The sequence below is a fragment of the Mirounga angustirostris genome, unplaced genomic scaffold (assembly GCF_029215605.1).
Source record: "Mirounga angustirostris isolate CCGP_5_RB_7025 unplaced genomic scaffold, mMirAng1.0.hap1 SCAF_13, whole genome shotgun sequence".
Taxonomy (NCBI): Eukaryota; Metazoa; Chordata; class Mammalia; order Carnivora; family Phocidae; genus Mirounga; species Mirounga angustirostris.
The window spans coordinates 26,011,809-26,028,476 of NW_026991721.1; the positions used below are offsets into that span (position 1 = coordinate 26,011,809).

The window sequence follows — 16,668 nt, forward strand, 5'->3', positions numbered from 1 at the left end:
ATACTGACTGGTATAAAGTGGTATCTATTATTTTGTTTTTCCCATTTTGGAAGTTCGTATGTATTGCCACATTATTTTTAACCGTTTGCATTCTCTCTTCTGGGAATTGCCTATTCATATTCTTAGCCAGTTTTCTCTATGAGTGTTGGTTTTGCTGGCCAGTTGTGAAAACTGTATATAATTTGTACTCTGCATTTGGGAAGCTGGTGACTTGAACTTACTTCACTCCCACTTTCAACTCAAGCTATTTACCTCTACTGACCAAGCAGGGGAATGCAAGGAAACCTCAGGTTTTATGGCAGCCTCAAAGAAGAGGGCTGGTGGAGAACTTAAGGCAAAAAGTAAGAAACTGACCCATAAAAATACTTGGAACGCCTCAACTGCCTTTCTACCCCTAGAGGAATGTTGACATCAGCGTGGCTTCAGGAAACGAAAAAGGATCAGAACCAGCAGGCTGAATCCTCCCTACTCTTGAGCAAAGATTTCTTTCTGGTTCTATGTCCAAGGACTATGACCAGCCTATTTGCTGTCTACACCTGCTACATAGGTTTGATGGTAGAGAAAGGGTCAACTACCTAGGTGTGCCAACACTGAGCTTCAGTGAATAGACAGAAAAAACAGCTGCATCTCTAAGGATCCAGCAACAAGAAAGGACTGCTAACTAAAACTATCGGGACAGGCCCCTAACAAAATAGAGGAGAGAGACAATAACTTTAACAAAATAATATGAACCACAGCAATATCGAAAGTACAGTATTTTAAAAAAAACAAGACAAAAACCCATTATTTTTGAACTAACTATAGCAGTAAGTCAAATGAAAGAGAATGGTAACATGGAGACCTAAATTTTTGGCCTGGAAAATCTAGTGGAAGAAATAGTTTTAAACCTGGACCAAAATTCAAAGACAGGGTAAAAATAATAGATTTTGAAGATAGAGCAAGGAGATTTAATGTGCATAATCCGAGTTGTAAAGGAAAAAAAGAACAGGGGCGCCTGGGTGGCTCAGTCGGTTAAGCGTCTGCCTTCGGCTCAGGTCATGATCCTAGGGTGCTGGGATCGAGCCCCGCATCGGGCTCCCTGCTCCGCGGGAAGCCTGCTTCTCCCTCTCCCACTCCCCCTGCTTGTGTTCCCTCTCTCGCTGTCTCTCTCTGTCAAATAAATAAATAAAATCTTTAAAAAAAAAAAAAAAAGAAAAGAAAAAAAGAACAGATGGAAGAGAGGCAGTAATTCTTAAAAAAATTCTTGAGCTGAAAGATCCCTGTATCTGTAACTTCAAAGGGCATGCTGAATTTGTGCTAATGGAATAATAAATGGCAATTACTCTCTTCACTTTGCCAGGCAGTGTTCTAGTGGCTTCACATTAACTCGCTGAGTCCTTATTAACAGCCTTAGAAAATAGGTACTATCATCCCCATTATTCAGATAAGGAAAAAAGAGGTTAAGTGGATAGTCCATGTAAACCCAAGAGGTCTGACTCCAGAGCCTGACTGAGCTACCTCAAAGCTGCTGCAAAACTTACATATAGCCTCTTAAAATGTATGAACTCTGAAGATCAAGAGGAAATCTTACAAGTTCCAGAGAGAAAGAGCAAGTTATCAGCAAAAGAAAAAAAAGTCTGTGCTCAAAATTCTCATCTGCATCACCTTAAGCTCATCTGCATTTCTATAAAATAGAAAATTTATATATACTAACTGAGAGAAAAGGACCACAAGCCAAGATTTCTTGAGCCAAATTAATCACCTACCATCTGATGAAGATACTCAGAGAAAGGGATATCTAATAACATTTAACCTTGGTCTTCGCACATGTTATTCCTCCTGCTTGGAATAACTCCTCCCTTTCTTTACCAGCCTAACACCTCATCCTTAACATCTTCACTTTTTCCAGGAAATTTTTTGCAAGTCCCCAAGTCTGAGTTTTATGCTCCCCCTAAGTGTACCCATAGCACCCTCTATTTCCCCCATTTTGGCACAACTTTTCCCCATAAAATGTCAAGTCCTCTGAGGACACAGGCAGACACCATGCATGTTTTGTTCGCTGTGGTAGCCACAGTTGCTGCCTAGAATATAGTAGGTTGACTGGGTGACTAAAATGTAATTGTAGTCAAAGTTAGCAAATCTTTTTGCTACCATACTCAGATTGTTCTAGTAGTAGCTATTCTGGGAAAACAAAGCTTTAAGTGAAGTTTGTCTTCAGTAGATACATAAAGCTTTATTCAAGTATGCCTTCTATATATTTCTGTATCTACCTTGTGACTATAATTTTACAAAATTTGAAATTTATAAAATTTCAACATAAATGTATGAAAAGCTGTATGTGTAGAATCAGTTCACATAAGGCACATTTATAATGCATAATTATCTAGGTCATGCTCAAAATTCTGTTATGTGTAAAGCAGAATTAGTTCGAAAGTGTAGGGATGAATTTGCAAGGTTAGTCAAAAAAGTCTGGCATGGTATTTTAATACTCTAAAAACAATAATGTTAATTCTGTATTTTTCTCTGTTTCTCTTCAGATAAAAGCTAAAAATTATGACAAGGTTGAAAAGGTGAGTCCTCATAAACATATTTTGAATTTTATGCTGAAGTTTAACTTAGGACTTAACAAACATAGGCAAATATAGTAAAATGGTAACAAGTGTTGAATCTAGGTAGTGATTATATAGGAGTTCCCTGTACTTATTCATTTTTTTTTGTATGCTTGAAAATGTTCATAATAAAAATTTTGAAAAAGTATTTATACTCCACTGACCAAAATCATCAGAATGATTTTGATTATCTAACCTGAAAATAGGAGGGATTTGTTAAATTTGCCATTTATCTGTAAGAAGATAAATTCATGAAAAGAGCTGACTTTGTTTTTTTTAATATTTCATTTTGCCCATGTACATGTGGAATTTATTTAACTGTGGGTTCTGATAATATTTTCTTGTACTTATAGCTATTTCAGAGATGCCTTATGAAGGTTTTGCACATTGATTTATGGAAGTGTTATCTTTCATATGTTCGAGAAACCAAGGGTAAACTGCCAAGTTACAAGTAAGTTAAAACAAGATCTTAAGAATACAAGTCATCTCCAGGCACACAGTCCATCCCACATAAACTCACACCTTCTCTTAACTCTGGGGAGAAGAGACTTAGGAATTTGGAAATTCAGGGTTACCTGAGAAGTCAGTAAAACTCACAACAAGGGCTTCAAAGAAAGTTATTCTGGAGAATTGAATCACCCACGCCCTTCTGTGTTGAAACATTACATTTGCAACACCAGATCACTTTGTTGGTAGGCTAGTTGTCAAACTTCATAAAAAGCATCTATTACTTGTCCTAGCACTACTCTTGGCAGCTTACAGTGCAGCGTGCTGCCTACATATTCGAAGGCGTCTTTGACAGTTCTCTCGGAGTGTAACTCCCCGCTATGGCTTACACCCACCTCTCCATCCTCACAGAAACTCAATAATGGATCTTCTCAAATAGCTATTCTTGTGTATAACAAACAAGCTATTTCTATAACTAGAATTCTGTATTTCCTTTTCTTCATTTCCTTCCTCTTATATTGAAGAGGAAGTTCTTTCTTCTTAAATTTTACTTCAGAGCTAATACATCTTCAGACATAACTTAACTCCTTAATCAGAGAACCAAATATTTCCACATTCGAATCTGCTACATGTAAGATTAGGCAATTTAAAGGATATAAGGATAAGTGAAACATGGGCTTTATCTTTGATGAGCACACAAACAGTAGGTAAAAGAAAGTATATAAATTAATGACCTTGACAAACTAAACACAAAAGAACTATTTTCTCTATGTACTTGCAAAGATATCTTCACATTTTTGCTTATTCAAAGGTTCAAATGCTGTTTTGATCATATGATGAGAAGTTAATAATTGTTTTTTTTTAAAGGTTTTATTTTTAAGTGCTCTCTACATCCAACGTGGGTCTTAAACTCACCATCCCAAGATCAAGGGTCACATGCTCCACCAACTGAGCCAGCCAGGCACCCCATATGTTTTAGCTGTAGATATATTTTAATAACAAATACTTGTTTTTAAAAAAACATGTCTTTCAGGGTGCCTGGCTGGTTCAGTCAGCAGAGCATATGACTCTTGATCTTGGGGTTATAAGTTTGAGATCCGCGATGGATATAGAGATTACTTTAAAATAAAATCTTTAAGAGGGTGGCTGGCTGGCTCAGTGGGTAGAGCATGTGACTTTTGATCTTGGGGTTGTGAGTTCATGCCCCACGTTGAGTGTAGAGATTGCTTAAAAATAAAATCTTAAAAAAATAATAAAATCTTAAAAATAAGCAAACATGTCTTTCATATTTATTTCAGAGAAAAAATGGCTCAAGCATATGACTTTGCACTAGATAAAATTGGAATGGAAATTATGTCTTATCAGGTAGAGTTAAGTTTTTTCCATATATACACTTAATAAATTTGAAAATATAAAGAAAAGATACTGACATTTTATTTTATTTCTTAGATTTGGGTGGATTACATCAATTTCTTAAAAGGCGTGTAAGTTACTTTTATAGTTTTTTTTTCCCATGTGAACAGTTGCTTTAGCTATAATATAATTGATGGCATTTTTTTAATCCAACGCCAGGGAAGCTGTTGGATCTTACGCAGAAAATCAGAGAATAACAGCTGTCCGAAGAGTTTATCAACGAGGTTGTGTTAATCCAATGATCAACATTGAACAACTCTGGAGAGACTATAACAAGTATGAAGAGGTAAATTAGGCTAGAGTAGTTCATTATTATAACTAAGCCATTTTTAATTTTGTTTGTTTTTAATTTTTATGTACTTGGACTTATGGATTCTAACCTCTGTAGTAGCTGCTAGATTCTAGCCTGCTACACAGGTCTGTTTTTATATTGATTGTAATCAGAGAACTACTCCTAATGTTTTTGTAAGGTTTTGAGAGTCTCCTAATATTACTGAGTTATTTTTTAGAGAATACCCTGGGAGAAATTAAAATTCTTACAAAACCACTTATATTCAGTGCTAAACCATATACATACACATTGTCATTCATCTCTTATGAAATGGGACCTTAATTAGCATTGTTTCCAGTAGTATGATCAGTTGCATTACAAGTCTTTCATGTAGTTACGGTGCTGTGATTTATTGGCTTGCAGTGGGGCTGCAGTCCAAGATCTTTGTCTCACTGGCATATTTTTTAACCAGCTGAGCTAATCAGCTCATATATGTAAACATACAGCCACAGCAGCTGTATCGTTAAAAGAAAGTTTCTCATATATCCATTGTGATGGGGAAGAACTATGTAGGGTGTTGAAACTGTTCTCTCGGGATCCCTGGGTGGCTCAGCCCATTGGGCGTCTGCCTTCAGCTTAGGTCGTGATCGCAGGGTCCTGGGACTGAGCCCCATATTGGGGGGGGGGGTCCCTGCTCAGCGGGGAGTCTACTTCTCCCTCTCCCTCTGCTTCTCGCCCTCACACATGCTCTCTCTCAAATAAATAAAATCTTAAAAAAAAAAAAAAGTACGGAGACCTAGTTAGAAAAGGGCTTTAAAAGCAAAGTGCTGGTGGGGCTCCTGGGTGGCTCAGTCATTAAGCATCTGCCTTTGGCTCAGGTCGTGATCCCAGGGTCCTGGGATTGAGCCCCGCATCAGGCTCCCTGCTCTGCGGGAAGCCTGCTTCTCCCTCTCCCATTCCTCCTGCTTGTGTTCCCTCTCTCGCTGTCTCTCTCTGTCAAATAAATAAATAAATAAAATCTTAAAAAAATAAAATAAATAAAGCAAAGTGCTGGCTATTCATGCTGATGAATCTGTATAGCATTTTTTTATTAATAGAATTTTATATGAAATAATAGAACCTTTCCAAATCATTCCTTATCTTTAGAAATTCCTGACATGGAGACTTACTACCAGCTCCTAACAGATATGAGCAGATCCTCCTTGATCCCTGAAGCATGTAATGTGATTGAACTTTATTAACAAAATCTTTTAAAATATAGAATTGAAAATGACTTAGTAAATGCACAAATTAACTGTATTATGCTAATATTAAAACATACTATTAAAACATACTTAATTTTAAAATAATATACATTTCTCTTTGTTTTTTCCTAGGGTATCAATATTCATTTAGCTAAAAAAATGATTGAAGATCGGAGTCGAGATTACATGAATGCTAGGCGTGTAGCAAAGGTATGGAATTCCAGCAGGTCACTTCTTTTGATGAGTATGTTGTTTATATAAGAGCTTTCCCTGTTGGGTGTTCCTCTTGACATTTTCAGTTATTGGCAATCTTAACCAATGACATTTTCATCGTCTGAGCAGATATATTTGAAATGAAATGCCTCTTTACACACGTTGAAGGACAAATATAGAATAAACCATGTTTGGAAGAAATTTTTTGAAATACTTGAGAAGGACATGGAGACAAGTTTCTACCTACGATTGATGAATTAGTTCTTATGCTTTCCTCATATCTGCTCACACATGCTTGAATATCGTACTACTTTGTGGTCTTATAGCTCTCAGGGCCAGATTTTTGTCTTATGTGCATACCTTTCCGTTCGTTGACACTGTTAGAAGTAGGGAAGATAGCCTAGTAATACAAACTATTGAAATTTTAAAAGACAGTTTCTCCAAAGATGGCAGTAATGATGCCACCAGATCATCAGTCATGTTGATCTGTCAGCTCCTCTGTCCTGGAGAGTGACCTCCTAGATCACTTACAGAGAGGGCCCAGGGGTGTTCTGTTCACTCAGGCCTGGGAACCTGTTTTTGGGTAAGTCATCCTCTGTTATCTTTCTCCCTGCTCTTCAATAGTTTTTAGATTATATTAACAAAGTGGTATTTGGGGAAAATAGGCATTTTGAACAAAGTATTCCAAACTGATCAACTCCGTTCCATATATCTGAGTTGTTTCTAGGCTCACCACGAATTCTAAATGCTTGTTATCTAGGAATATGAGACAGTAATGAAAGGTTTGGACCGCAATGCTCCCTCAGTGCCTCCTCAGAATACTCCCCAAGAAGCCCAGCAGGTGGATATGTGGAAGAAATACATACAGTGGGAAAAGAGCAACCCTCTTCGTACAGAAGATCAGACGCTTATCACAAAAAGAGGTAATAAGATTAACCCTCCTGGAACTCCAGTTACATATATGTTCAGTCACTTGATATTATCCCATAGGCTATTTTTTACCTCCAGTCTTTTTTTCTCTTATGTTCTTCAGATTCAGTAAGTTCTATAGCTCTATCTCCATCCATGTTCACTGACCTTTGTTTAACATATCCAATCTGCTGTTAAACCCATCCAGTGAATTCCAGATATTATACTTTTTGGTTCTATAAATTTCCATTCTGGAAATTTTGGGGAGTGCATGGGTGGCTCAGTAGGTTAAGTGTCCACCTTGATCTCAGCTCAGGTCTTGATCTCAGGGTCATGAGTTCAAACCCCGCATTGGGCTCCATACTGGGCGTGGTGCCTATTTTAAAAAAGGAGGGGGGCCTGGATGGCTCAGTTGGTTAAGCGTCCAGGTCTTGATCTCAGGGTCATGAGTTCAAGCCCCGTGTTGGGCTCCACACCCAACATGGAGTCTACTTAAAAAAATATATTGTATCTTTTTATAGTTTCTTTTTTATAGTTTCCATTTCTCTGTTGAGATTCTGTGTTTATTACCATCTTTTTCTTTATATCCTTGAACATATTTATAAGAGTAGTTCCAAAGTCCTCGTATGCTGATTTCCAACATGTGGGCCATTATGGAATCGGTTCCTTTTTCTCTTGACTGTGGGTCACATCTTCCTGTTTTGTCAAGAGTCTAGACATTTAAAATTTTTCTTTTGGGGGCGCCTGGGTGGCTCAGTCATTAAGCATCTGCCTTTGGCTCAGGTCATGATCCCAGGGTCCTGGGATCGAGCCCCGCATCGGGCTCCCTGCTCTGCAGGAAGCCTGCTTTCCCTCTCTCACTCCCCCTGCTTGTGTTCCCTCTCTCACTGTCTCTCTCTTTGTCAAATAAATAAATAAATAAAAGAAAAAAAATAGTAAAATTTTTCTTTTGGACATTATACAGATGTACAAATGCTACATTGTAAAGACTGGGTTCTGTCATCTTCCTCTGAAAAATGTTGAATTTTATTTTAGCCGGGGGTTAAATTACTGACAGATCACCTGGACCTTGTTAGGATGGATCTGTTTTAGTTTTGCCTTTAATTTCACGGTAAATCTCTTTGTCCTGGGACAAAGTCTTTATTCCTTAAACAGAATGGGAAGTTCAAGGTGTTTGCCCAGACTCTCTAACTTGATGGGACTCAAATTCTAAACTTGGTCTCCATTACAATGGGCAACTGCTGAGAAACCTATTCAGCTCTTTCAGCCTTCCAGCTTTGCTTTCCACTTGAGCTCTTTGTATTCTTCCCTGTGTAAGTATATTTTAGAGGCCAGCTAAAGATTTGAGGGCATTTATGCTCAGATATTCAGGCGCCATCCTCTATGGCTCTCTCTTTGGGGGGGGATTTTCCCCCTTAATTTTCTACCTATTCTCATAGCTCAGAATGCCATGTTACTTTCCTCAAGCCAGTAAGACTTCAGTATTTGACTTGAGATCTAGCTATCCCAGAACTGTACATAAAGGGATGTGTCCCTGAGGGGAAAAGTCGTATTAAATATGGATCTTACCCTGTGTGGTTCTGATTTTTTAAGGTCTCAATGTTCTTTGGTTTCTGTCTTGGCCATTGGTTTCTTTTGATCAGTCTCCCATGCCTTTAGGTTTTTGTTTTTTGGGTTTTTTTTGGTTTATGATTTTTATTTTCAGGAGAGTTAGTCTTATAGAAACAACTCTGCTATTGTCAGAACTAGAATTTGGAACTTGAAACAATTCCTCAGTCTTGTCACTCTTATCTGTAAGCTTTTGCAGATAGTTTTCTTTGACTACACCATGTTCCCTCTTCCTTCCTGAGCTCCACTTACTCTCTCATCTGACCAGATTCTATTACTTCTTCAGGTTTTGCTTTAGATGTTAGTTCCTTAGGGAAGCCTTTCTTGAGTCCCTAAACTATGCTAAGTTCTGCTGCTGCAAGTTCAAGAGTACACGTACTTTCCTCATCATAATAGTTATTACTTTTTATAATTGCCTTTGTAATATCTTCCCAAAACAGGGCAGACTCCTTAAGTATAGGAAGTCTTAGTCACTCATACAGTCAGGAACTCTCACATTCCCTAGCATATAGTTTGTGCTAAATAAATACTAATTTGATAAATGATGGATGGATGGATGGATGGGGCTTGGGTGCATAATGGTGCCAGAAATCACTACAGCTTTTATTTCTAATTATCATTCATTATTGATGGCCCTGTTTTAGCCTACTAAGTTTGTTGTGATGCTTGTACTGATAGTTTCATAAATAATATTTATTTTATTTGAATGTTGTGAATGTCTTCCCTAGTTATGTTTGCTTATGAACAGTGCCTGCTTGTACTGGGCCATCACCCTGATATTTGGTATGAAGCCGCCCAGTATCTTGAACAGTCAAGTAAACTGCTTGCGGAAAAGGGGGTAAGTATTCCTCTCCCCACCTTTGGCCTTTTCATGGTTTTAATAGAGCAATAATTTGATAAAAATAATAATACTGAATTTTGGTAATGAAGTATGGGTGTTGAAATGTTAATTTTATGTCAATATAAAGCTTAGTGACACTGTTATATGTGGCTACCTTAGTCAGAATTAAAATATAGGGGCTGTTTTTTAATCTATTAAAATGATGAACCATTTAGAATACTTGTATGATTCTTCTGTATGTTAAGTCTTTGGAATTTTTTTAGAATCCAGAAATGCATATGTGTCCATATGTATATATGTCTATTTCATTCTCTTTCAGCTGTATGAAAATTATTAAAGACTGAACTTTTTTTTTCTCCTAGGATATGAATAATGCCAAATTATTTAGTGATGAAGCTGCTAATATATATGAAAGAGCCATAAGCACTTTATTAAAGAAGAATATGCTTCTTTATTTTGCATATGCAGATTATGAAGAGGTCAGTAACAATATTTAGAACTTTCTTATAATTGGATTTTTTTACTGCAGGACTAAATTTTTTTCTGGCTGCTTCTTTGCCAGGCATACTGCTTTTAGTAGAGATGATACAAAATGAACAGTTATTAGTCCTCAGCTCATTATATATTTATGCTCAAAGCAGGTGCCATTGTGGGGTGCAGCCTCTGGATGCCTCAGAGCTCAAATCCTGCTTGTTTATGAATGTATATTTATATCCACTTCTTCTCTACCACCTTAGAGTCGCATGAAATATGAGAAAGTTCACAGTATATATAACAGACTTCTGGCAATTGAGGATATTGACCCCACCTTGGTGAGTAACATTACGTTTCCTTACCATCTTTGTAGTCAGCTTTAACAAAAATTTTTAATTTACATAAATTAAAATTCACTGGTTGTTTTGGTATAGTTTGAATCTTGACCAATAACATTGAGTCATGGGACCAGCATCACAATTAAGATACAAAACACTTTAATCACCTCACAGAAATTCCCTCATGTGACCCCTTCGTAGTCAATTACTGATCTGTTCTCGTTTCTTTTCTTACTATTTTATTTATTTTAAGTAGACTGCACACCCAGTGTGAGGCTTGAACTCACAACCCTGAGATCAAGATTTGCATGCTTTACCAACTGAGCCAGCCAGGCGCCCCCTCAATTTTTTTTTTTAAATACAACAGTATGGGGGCACCGGGGTGGCTCAGATGGTTAAGCGTCTGCCTTCAGCTCAAGTCATGATCTCAGTGTCCTGGGATCGAGCCCCGCGTCAGGCTCCGTGCTCAGCGGAGAGCCTGCTTCTCCCTCTCCCTCTGCCTGCCACTCTGCCTACTTGTGCTCTCTCTGTCTCTCTGTCAAATAAATAAATAAAATCTTAAAAAAATAAAAACAAATAAATAAATGCAGCAGTATGAAGCAGTGGTGCTTTTTTTTTTTTTTTAAAGATTTGTATTTATTTATTTATTTATTTGACAGATAGCACAAGTAGGCCACCCAGGCGCCCCGGTTTCTTTTAACATCTTCCTCGTGATCATGGATTAAAGCCATTTATGCCACATAATTGTTGCCTCATAAATATTTCTTTTTAAATAAATGGAAACAAGAGAAGCCAATATTCTGGGAAGGAATTGGATGGGCACTTGCTTTATCCTGAATTCTGCTCCATAATCGTGGTTTTCAAAGCCCTTAGTCTCTACTAAATTGCAATGAAGCTCTCTCATCCAGGGGGGAAGGGGACAGGCGAGTGTCTGCAGCTCTAGAGCCTCTGCTTCAAGTCAAACCTATACTGCTTTTTTGTTGGTTTGTGTTGGGATTCCACTGTTCTGATTGCTTGCATTTCTTCATCATTTTAAAATTCATTTAGCAAACTTCTCTGTGCACCATGCTAGATTCCAGAAGTATAATGACAAATTAGAGAAAATCCCTTTCCTCAAGGAACTCAGTTCATTCATCCATTCATCCATCCGTCAAAACTGGGTAGCAGTTTGACGTCATCAAAACTGGGCAAATCAGGACTCTACACTTAGTCCAGAAACATTTGTCTATTGAACTAATATTACATGCTTATCATGTATTGCACACTCTGTGATGCTGAGGATAAAATGGCTCATTAATAGTTTATCAGTAAAAGATACATTATATGGTCTTTGGAAAAACAGAGTTAGTGGGCTTTTAAAGCAATAAACCAAGAAAATGTAAAGTTAAACATATATTATTAAATATGCTTGTGTTAGATTAAATCTTGAGTTTCTAGGTGTTAGCATTTATTAATGGAATGTTTTCTAGTAGTTTTACTTTTATTCCCTCCTTAAAACTTAATTGTATATTCTGGAATTAGATAGTGATGATTGTACATCCTCATGCATATACTAAAAACCATTAAATTGTACACTTTAAAGGGTGAATTTTGTGGTATGTGAATTATGTATCAATTTTTAAAAATTTATTTGCATTAAAAAAATTAATTTGCATGCATCTTTACTACCAAAAAAATTTGCTTGTGGAGTCAAATAGAGCACTATCTATAAGCTTACTTTCTGGTATCTTGGGTATTCAAGATTGTTTTCTTATACAGGAAACATACTAGTGTAGGAATAAGGTGAGACTGTTTTGGATGCTACAGGAATCACATTCTACCTAATCTGTAGAGAAGAAATGCTTTTTTTTTTTTTTTTTGCATAGGTATATATCCAATATATGAAATTTGCAAGAAGAGCAGAAGGTATCAAATCTGGAAGAATGATATTTAAAAAAGCAAGAGAAGATACCAGAACCCGCCACCATGTCTATGTTACTGCAGCACTCATGGAGTATTACTGTAGTAAGGTAAGTGCTGAAATAAAATATAAAGGTAAAATAGCTTCTTTCATCTGAGATACATTAATTAAAAGAAAGGTAGTCCTAGTTTCTGTCCTTAAGTTTTAATTGCTCTGTATCATAAAAGAAGTCTAAGTGTATCTGTGTAAAATTATATGGCGCATCATCCAAATCCCCACTGCCTGCTAATTTATGCTTTATTAAACACCTTGGTCTTTAACTCAGCAGTTTTTACTTAATATGATTTTAATTTCCATTTTAATACTTAATGTAACTTGCTTAGGTGTCATAGTTTTAGTATTGTTTTGAGTATCTTGTCTGACATTTCATAGAAATCAGTACATTCCTCTCTACTTCTAGGACAAATCTGTTGCCTTTAAGATTTTTGAGCTGGGTCTAAAGAAATATGGAGACATTCCAGAATATGTCTTGGCCTATATTGACTATCTTTCTCACCTCAATGGTAAGTCAATTATAGATCTATAATGGTTATGTTAATACTAAATTAATACTAAACCATCAGTATCATTCTCTGAAAATATGTTGCTGGGTTTCTTTCTTTCTCAGATGTATTCTAATTCTGTTGTCACACTGGAACCAGGCACTTAATAGGCACTCAAGAAATATTTGTGGCCTAACAACCATGAATTTGTATTTGAGTAATAGTAGATGCTTTTGACTCTGCAGGATGGTCTTTAATGCCTCATCAGTGAAGTTCCATCACAAGTAGGATAAAGCCACAAATTCAGACTTGGGAAAAAGAGTTGTTCATGCTCATCTCTGACGACTCTGCGCAAATCATCTCGTTTCCTGGGTGGGGGGTGGAGGAACAGACAACAGATATCTAGCCACCAAAATTCAAAGATGCCCAAGTAGTAAAGTGAAATGCTTGGAGGCTGCTGGGGAAGAGATTTCCAAAAGAAACGGTCTGTTTATTACCATCTTTATTTCTCTATCCTGTTGTAATAATAATGGCCATCCTTTACTAAGATCTGACCTTACACTGGGCACAGAGCTGGGGGATTTATATAATGTATATATATATATATATATATGTCTCATTTAGTCTAGTTACCCACAGTCCAGTACATGTAATTTCTTGACTAGAAATGATCTGGTATAAAAGTTGGTTTAAGAAAGAAATGTACAGGGGCGCCTGGGTGGCTCAGTTGGTTAAGCTACTGCCTTCAACTCAGGTCATGATCCTGGAGTCCCGGGATCGAGTCCCACATCGGGCTCCCTGCTCAGCAGGGGGTCTGCTTCTCCCTCTGCCCTCTTCCCTCTCGTGCTCTCTGTCTCTCAAATAAATAAATAAAATCTTTAAAAAAAAAAAGAAAGAAAGAAATGTACAGGGGAAATCGGAGGGGTAGACGAACCATGAGAGACGATAGACTCTGAAAAACAAACTGAGGGTTCTAGAGGGGAGGGGGGTGGGAGGATGGGTTAGCCTGGTGGTGGGTATTGAGGAGGGCACGTTCTGCATGGAGCACTGGGTGTTATGCACAAACAATGAATCATGGAACACTACATCTAAAACTAATGATGTAATGTATGGGGATTAACATAACAATAAAAAAATTTTTTAAAAAAGAAATGTACAATTATGTGCCATGTAAATGAGTTAGATATCACAGCTATATATCAATGATTTGAATGATATTTTTTAAAAATACAGCATTCTTGGGGCGCCTGGGTGGCTCAGTTGGTTAAGCAGCTGCCTTCGGCTCTGAAATGGGGCTAGGCCAAAATGAGATGTGGTGTAAGTGTAAACTACATACCAGATTTCAAAGAGTCAGTACAAAAAATAAAAAAAATTTAAAAAAAAAGTAAAATACCCTAATTTTCATATTAATTTTTCATATTAATTACATGCCAAAATAATTTAGATATCTTGAGTTAAATAAAATATATTAAAATTAATTTCACCTGTTTTTACTCTTTTAAATGTGGCTAGCGGAAAATTTAAATTATATATGTAGCTTGCATTATATGTCTGTTGGACAGTGCTGTTCTAGAGGCAACATGAGATGGGTCTTGAAGGATGAACGGTAGTTAGCCAGGAAAAGATAGAGGAAAATGCATTATTCCAGGTAGAGAAGATGGCATGTAAAGCAGTGGGAAAGTTATGTGGAATGGTAGAAAGTGTGTACGCAGCAAGGCCTGGGTTAAAACAAAAAGAATAAAATACAAGATTTACTTATTTTTTGAAGTACAGTATCTTAAGTTTAAGATGAAAGCCATGAATATGGTGCCATCTTCTTAGGTTCAACACATTTAATCTCTTGGTTTTACTTTGTGTATGGACATGTAGTAAACACTGAATAACTACCCTGAGGCAATAAAAACCAACACTCTGCTGGATTTTTAAAAAACTTTATTGAGGTATAGTTCATATACCATAAATGCCCCCATTTAAAATATACAGTTCAATGATTGTTAGTAAATGTATTGCAGGATTCTTAAATTTTAATAGATCCCTTAGGAAGAAGTGTTATTTTCCCACTTCCAGCTACAGGGGAACTCCCAAGACTTAAATTTTAATTGTACCTATACAAGAATTTAAAGTAGTTAGAGAGTAGTCCTGGTGCTGCAAAATAAGAAAATCGCCTATATGGGCGCCTGGGTGGCTCAGTTGGTTAAGAAAATCGCCTATATATATATTTGAGCTTGCCATCCATCACATTCCAGGTATTTAAAAAATATCAATTGTGACACAATGTAAGCAGATATATAATTTTTATTATATTTTAAAGGCCAGTGGGGGGCGCCTGGGTGGCTCAGTCGGTTAAGAGACTGCCTTCGGCTCAGGCCATGATCCCGGGGTCCTAGGATCGAGCCCCGCATTGGGCTCCCTGCTCAGTGGGAGTCTGCTTCTCCCTCTGCCCCTCACCCCGCTCATGCTCTCTTTCTCTCTCAAATAAATAAATAAAACCTTAAAAAAAAAAGATCAAAAAGGCCAGTGGATACCTCGCTCAGATATCAGTTATAAATGGCCTTGACATAAATGCAGTATATGTAGGAGGAGGGCTGAACTACAGGTAAAAAAACCTGGCTTCTAGTTCCAGCTGTTACTCAGTAACAGTGAGCCAGATCAACTCAATCATTTTTTGTCTGGTTTTGTTGTTGTTGTTGTTTTGGGTTATTTAAGATTTTATTTATTTGTCAGAGAGATCGAAAGAGCACAAGCAGGGGGAGCAGCAGAGGGAGAGGGAGAAGCAGACTCCCTGCGGAGCAGGGAGCCCCATGCGGGGCTCAATCCCAGGACCCTGGGATCATGACCTGAGCCGAAGGCAGACACTTAATGGACTGAGCCACACAGCGTCCCCAACTCAATTGTTTTGAACCCCAGGTTAACTCATCTATAAAAATTGGGGAAACAGTTACCTTCTTGCAGAGGATTTTTGTGAGAATTAAACGAGATGATACATATGTAAATACAGTTGATTGTAAAATATAATTTTTCAATATTTAAAATCTTTTTATATATCCTAGAGGACAATAATACCCGAGTTTTGTTTGAACGAGTCTTAACCTCTGGAAGCCTTCCTCCTGAGAAGTCTGGGTAAGCTATTGGGAAAACTTGTTGGTTGGGTTCCGATGGCAGCTTTAACACTTGAATTGTGATCTGTGGATGAACGTTTGTTTAGAAGTTTCAGGAGAGGGCGCCTGGGTGGCTCAGTTGGTTAAGCGACTGCCTTCGGCTCAGGTCATGATCCTGGAGTCCCGGGATCGAGTCCCACATCGGGCTCCCTGCTCGGCGGGGAGCCTGCTTCTCCCTCTGACCCTCCCCCCTCTCATGTGCTCTCTGTCTCTCTCATTCTCTCTGTCTCAAATAAATAAATAAAATCTTTAGGAAAAAAAAAAAAGAAGTTTCAGAAGAAATTTCCCTTCTCTCTTGAAGCTTAATTTACAAATACCTGCCTGTTTAAGATTTTTTAAAAAAATGTTTGTATACTGAGAATTGTTTTGAGAGATGTTAGGCATTTATTATTAAATATTTTAATATATCTTCCTAGTTTACCATGCCCTAGAAATTGATACGAACAAATACAAGTTCTGAAAATTTTACCTTACTCAAGGGCAAAAACTCTTACATATTCAAAGTTTGTTTGATATATTACATCCCTGGTTTATGCTTTTGGCTCTGTCAGTTTTATCAAACAAAGGAACGTGGTAGAGTGGAAATAGTAAGGCTTTGGAGTCTTGGGTTCAATTTCCAGCTCAGCTGATTATACCCTGGATACATTTCATAACCTTCCCAAACCTTCTCTCATCTACTAATAGTAATATCTGCCAATGTAGGCTTTTTGTGATAGTCCTAT

General features: G+C 37.3%; 2 protein-coding genes across 8 annotated transcripts in view; one reads left to right on the forward strand and one right to left on the reverse strand.

The window, feature by feature from the left end:
- The window catches only part of CSTF3 (cleavage stimulation factor subunit 3), a 70,251-nt gene that overhangs the window by 47,759 nt on the left and 5,824 nt on the right, over positions 1 to 16,668 (forward strand). For 6 of the 7 annotated variants that reach the window (XM_064576695.1, XM_064576696.1, XM_064576692.1 and 3 more), the window contains exons 4-16: positions 2,517 to 2,549; positions 2,942 to 3,039; positions 4,334 to 4,400; positions 4,485 to 4,519; positions 4,608 to 4,734; positions 6,096 to 6,173; positions 6,937 to 7,099; positions 9,422 to 9,531; positions 9,897 to 10,013; positions 10,272 to 10,346; positions 12,212 to 12,355; positions 12,707 to 12,809; positions 15,839 to 15,908. In XM_064576695.1, the coding sequence (XP_064432765.1) occupies positions 2,517 to 2,549; positions 2,942 to 3,039; positions 4,334 to 4,400; positions 4,485 to 4,519; positions 4,608 to 4,734; positions 6,096 to 6,173; positions 6,937 to 7,099; positions 9,422 to 9,531; positions 9,897 to 10,013; positions 10,272 to 10,346; positions 12,212 to 12,355; positions 12,707 to 12,809; positions 15,839 to 15,908 (1,220 nt within the window). The remainder of the gene's footprint in view (positions 1 to 2,516; positions 2,550 to 2,941; positions 3,040 to 4,333; positions 4,401 to 4,484; positions 4,520 to 4,607; positions 4,735 to 6,095; positions 6,174 to 6,936; positions 7,100 to 9,421; positions 9,532 to 9,896; positions 10,014 to 10,271; positions 10,347 to 12,211; positions 12,356 to 12,706; positions 12,810 to 15,838; positions 15,909 to 16,668) is intronic. The other variant, XM_045893933.3, reaches the window with a different exon arrangement.
- TCP11L1 (t-complex 11 like 1) overlaps positions 1 to 16,668 on the reverse strand; it is a 65,778-nt gene that overhangs the window by 2,505 nt on the left and 46,605 nt on the right. The window lies entirely within an intron of this gene.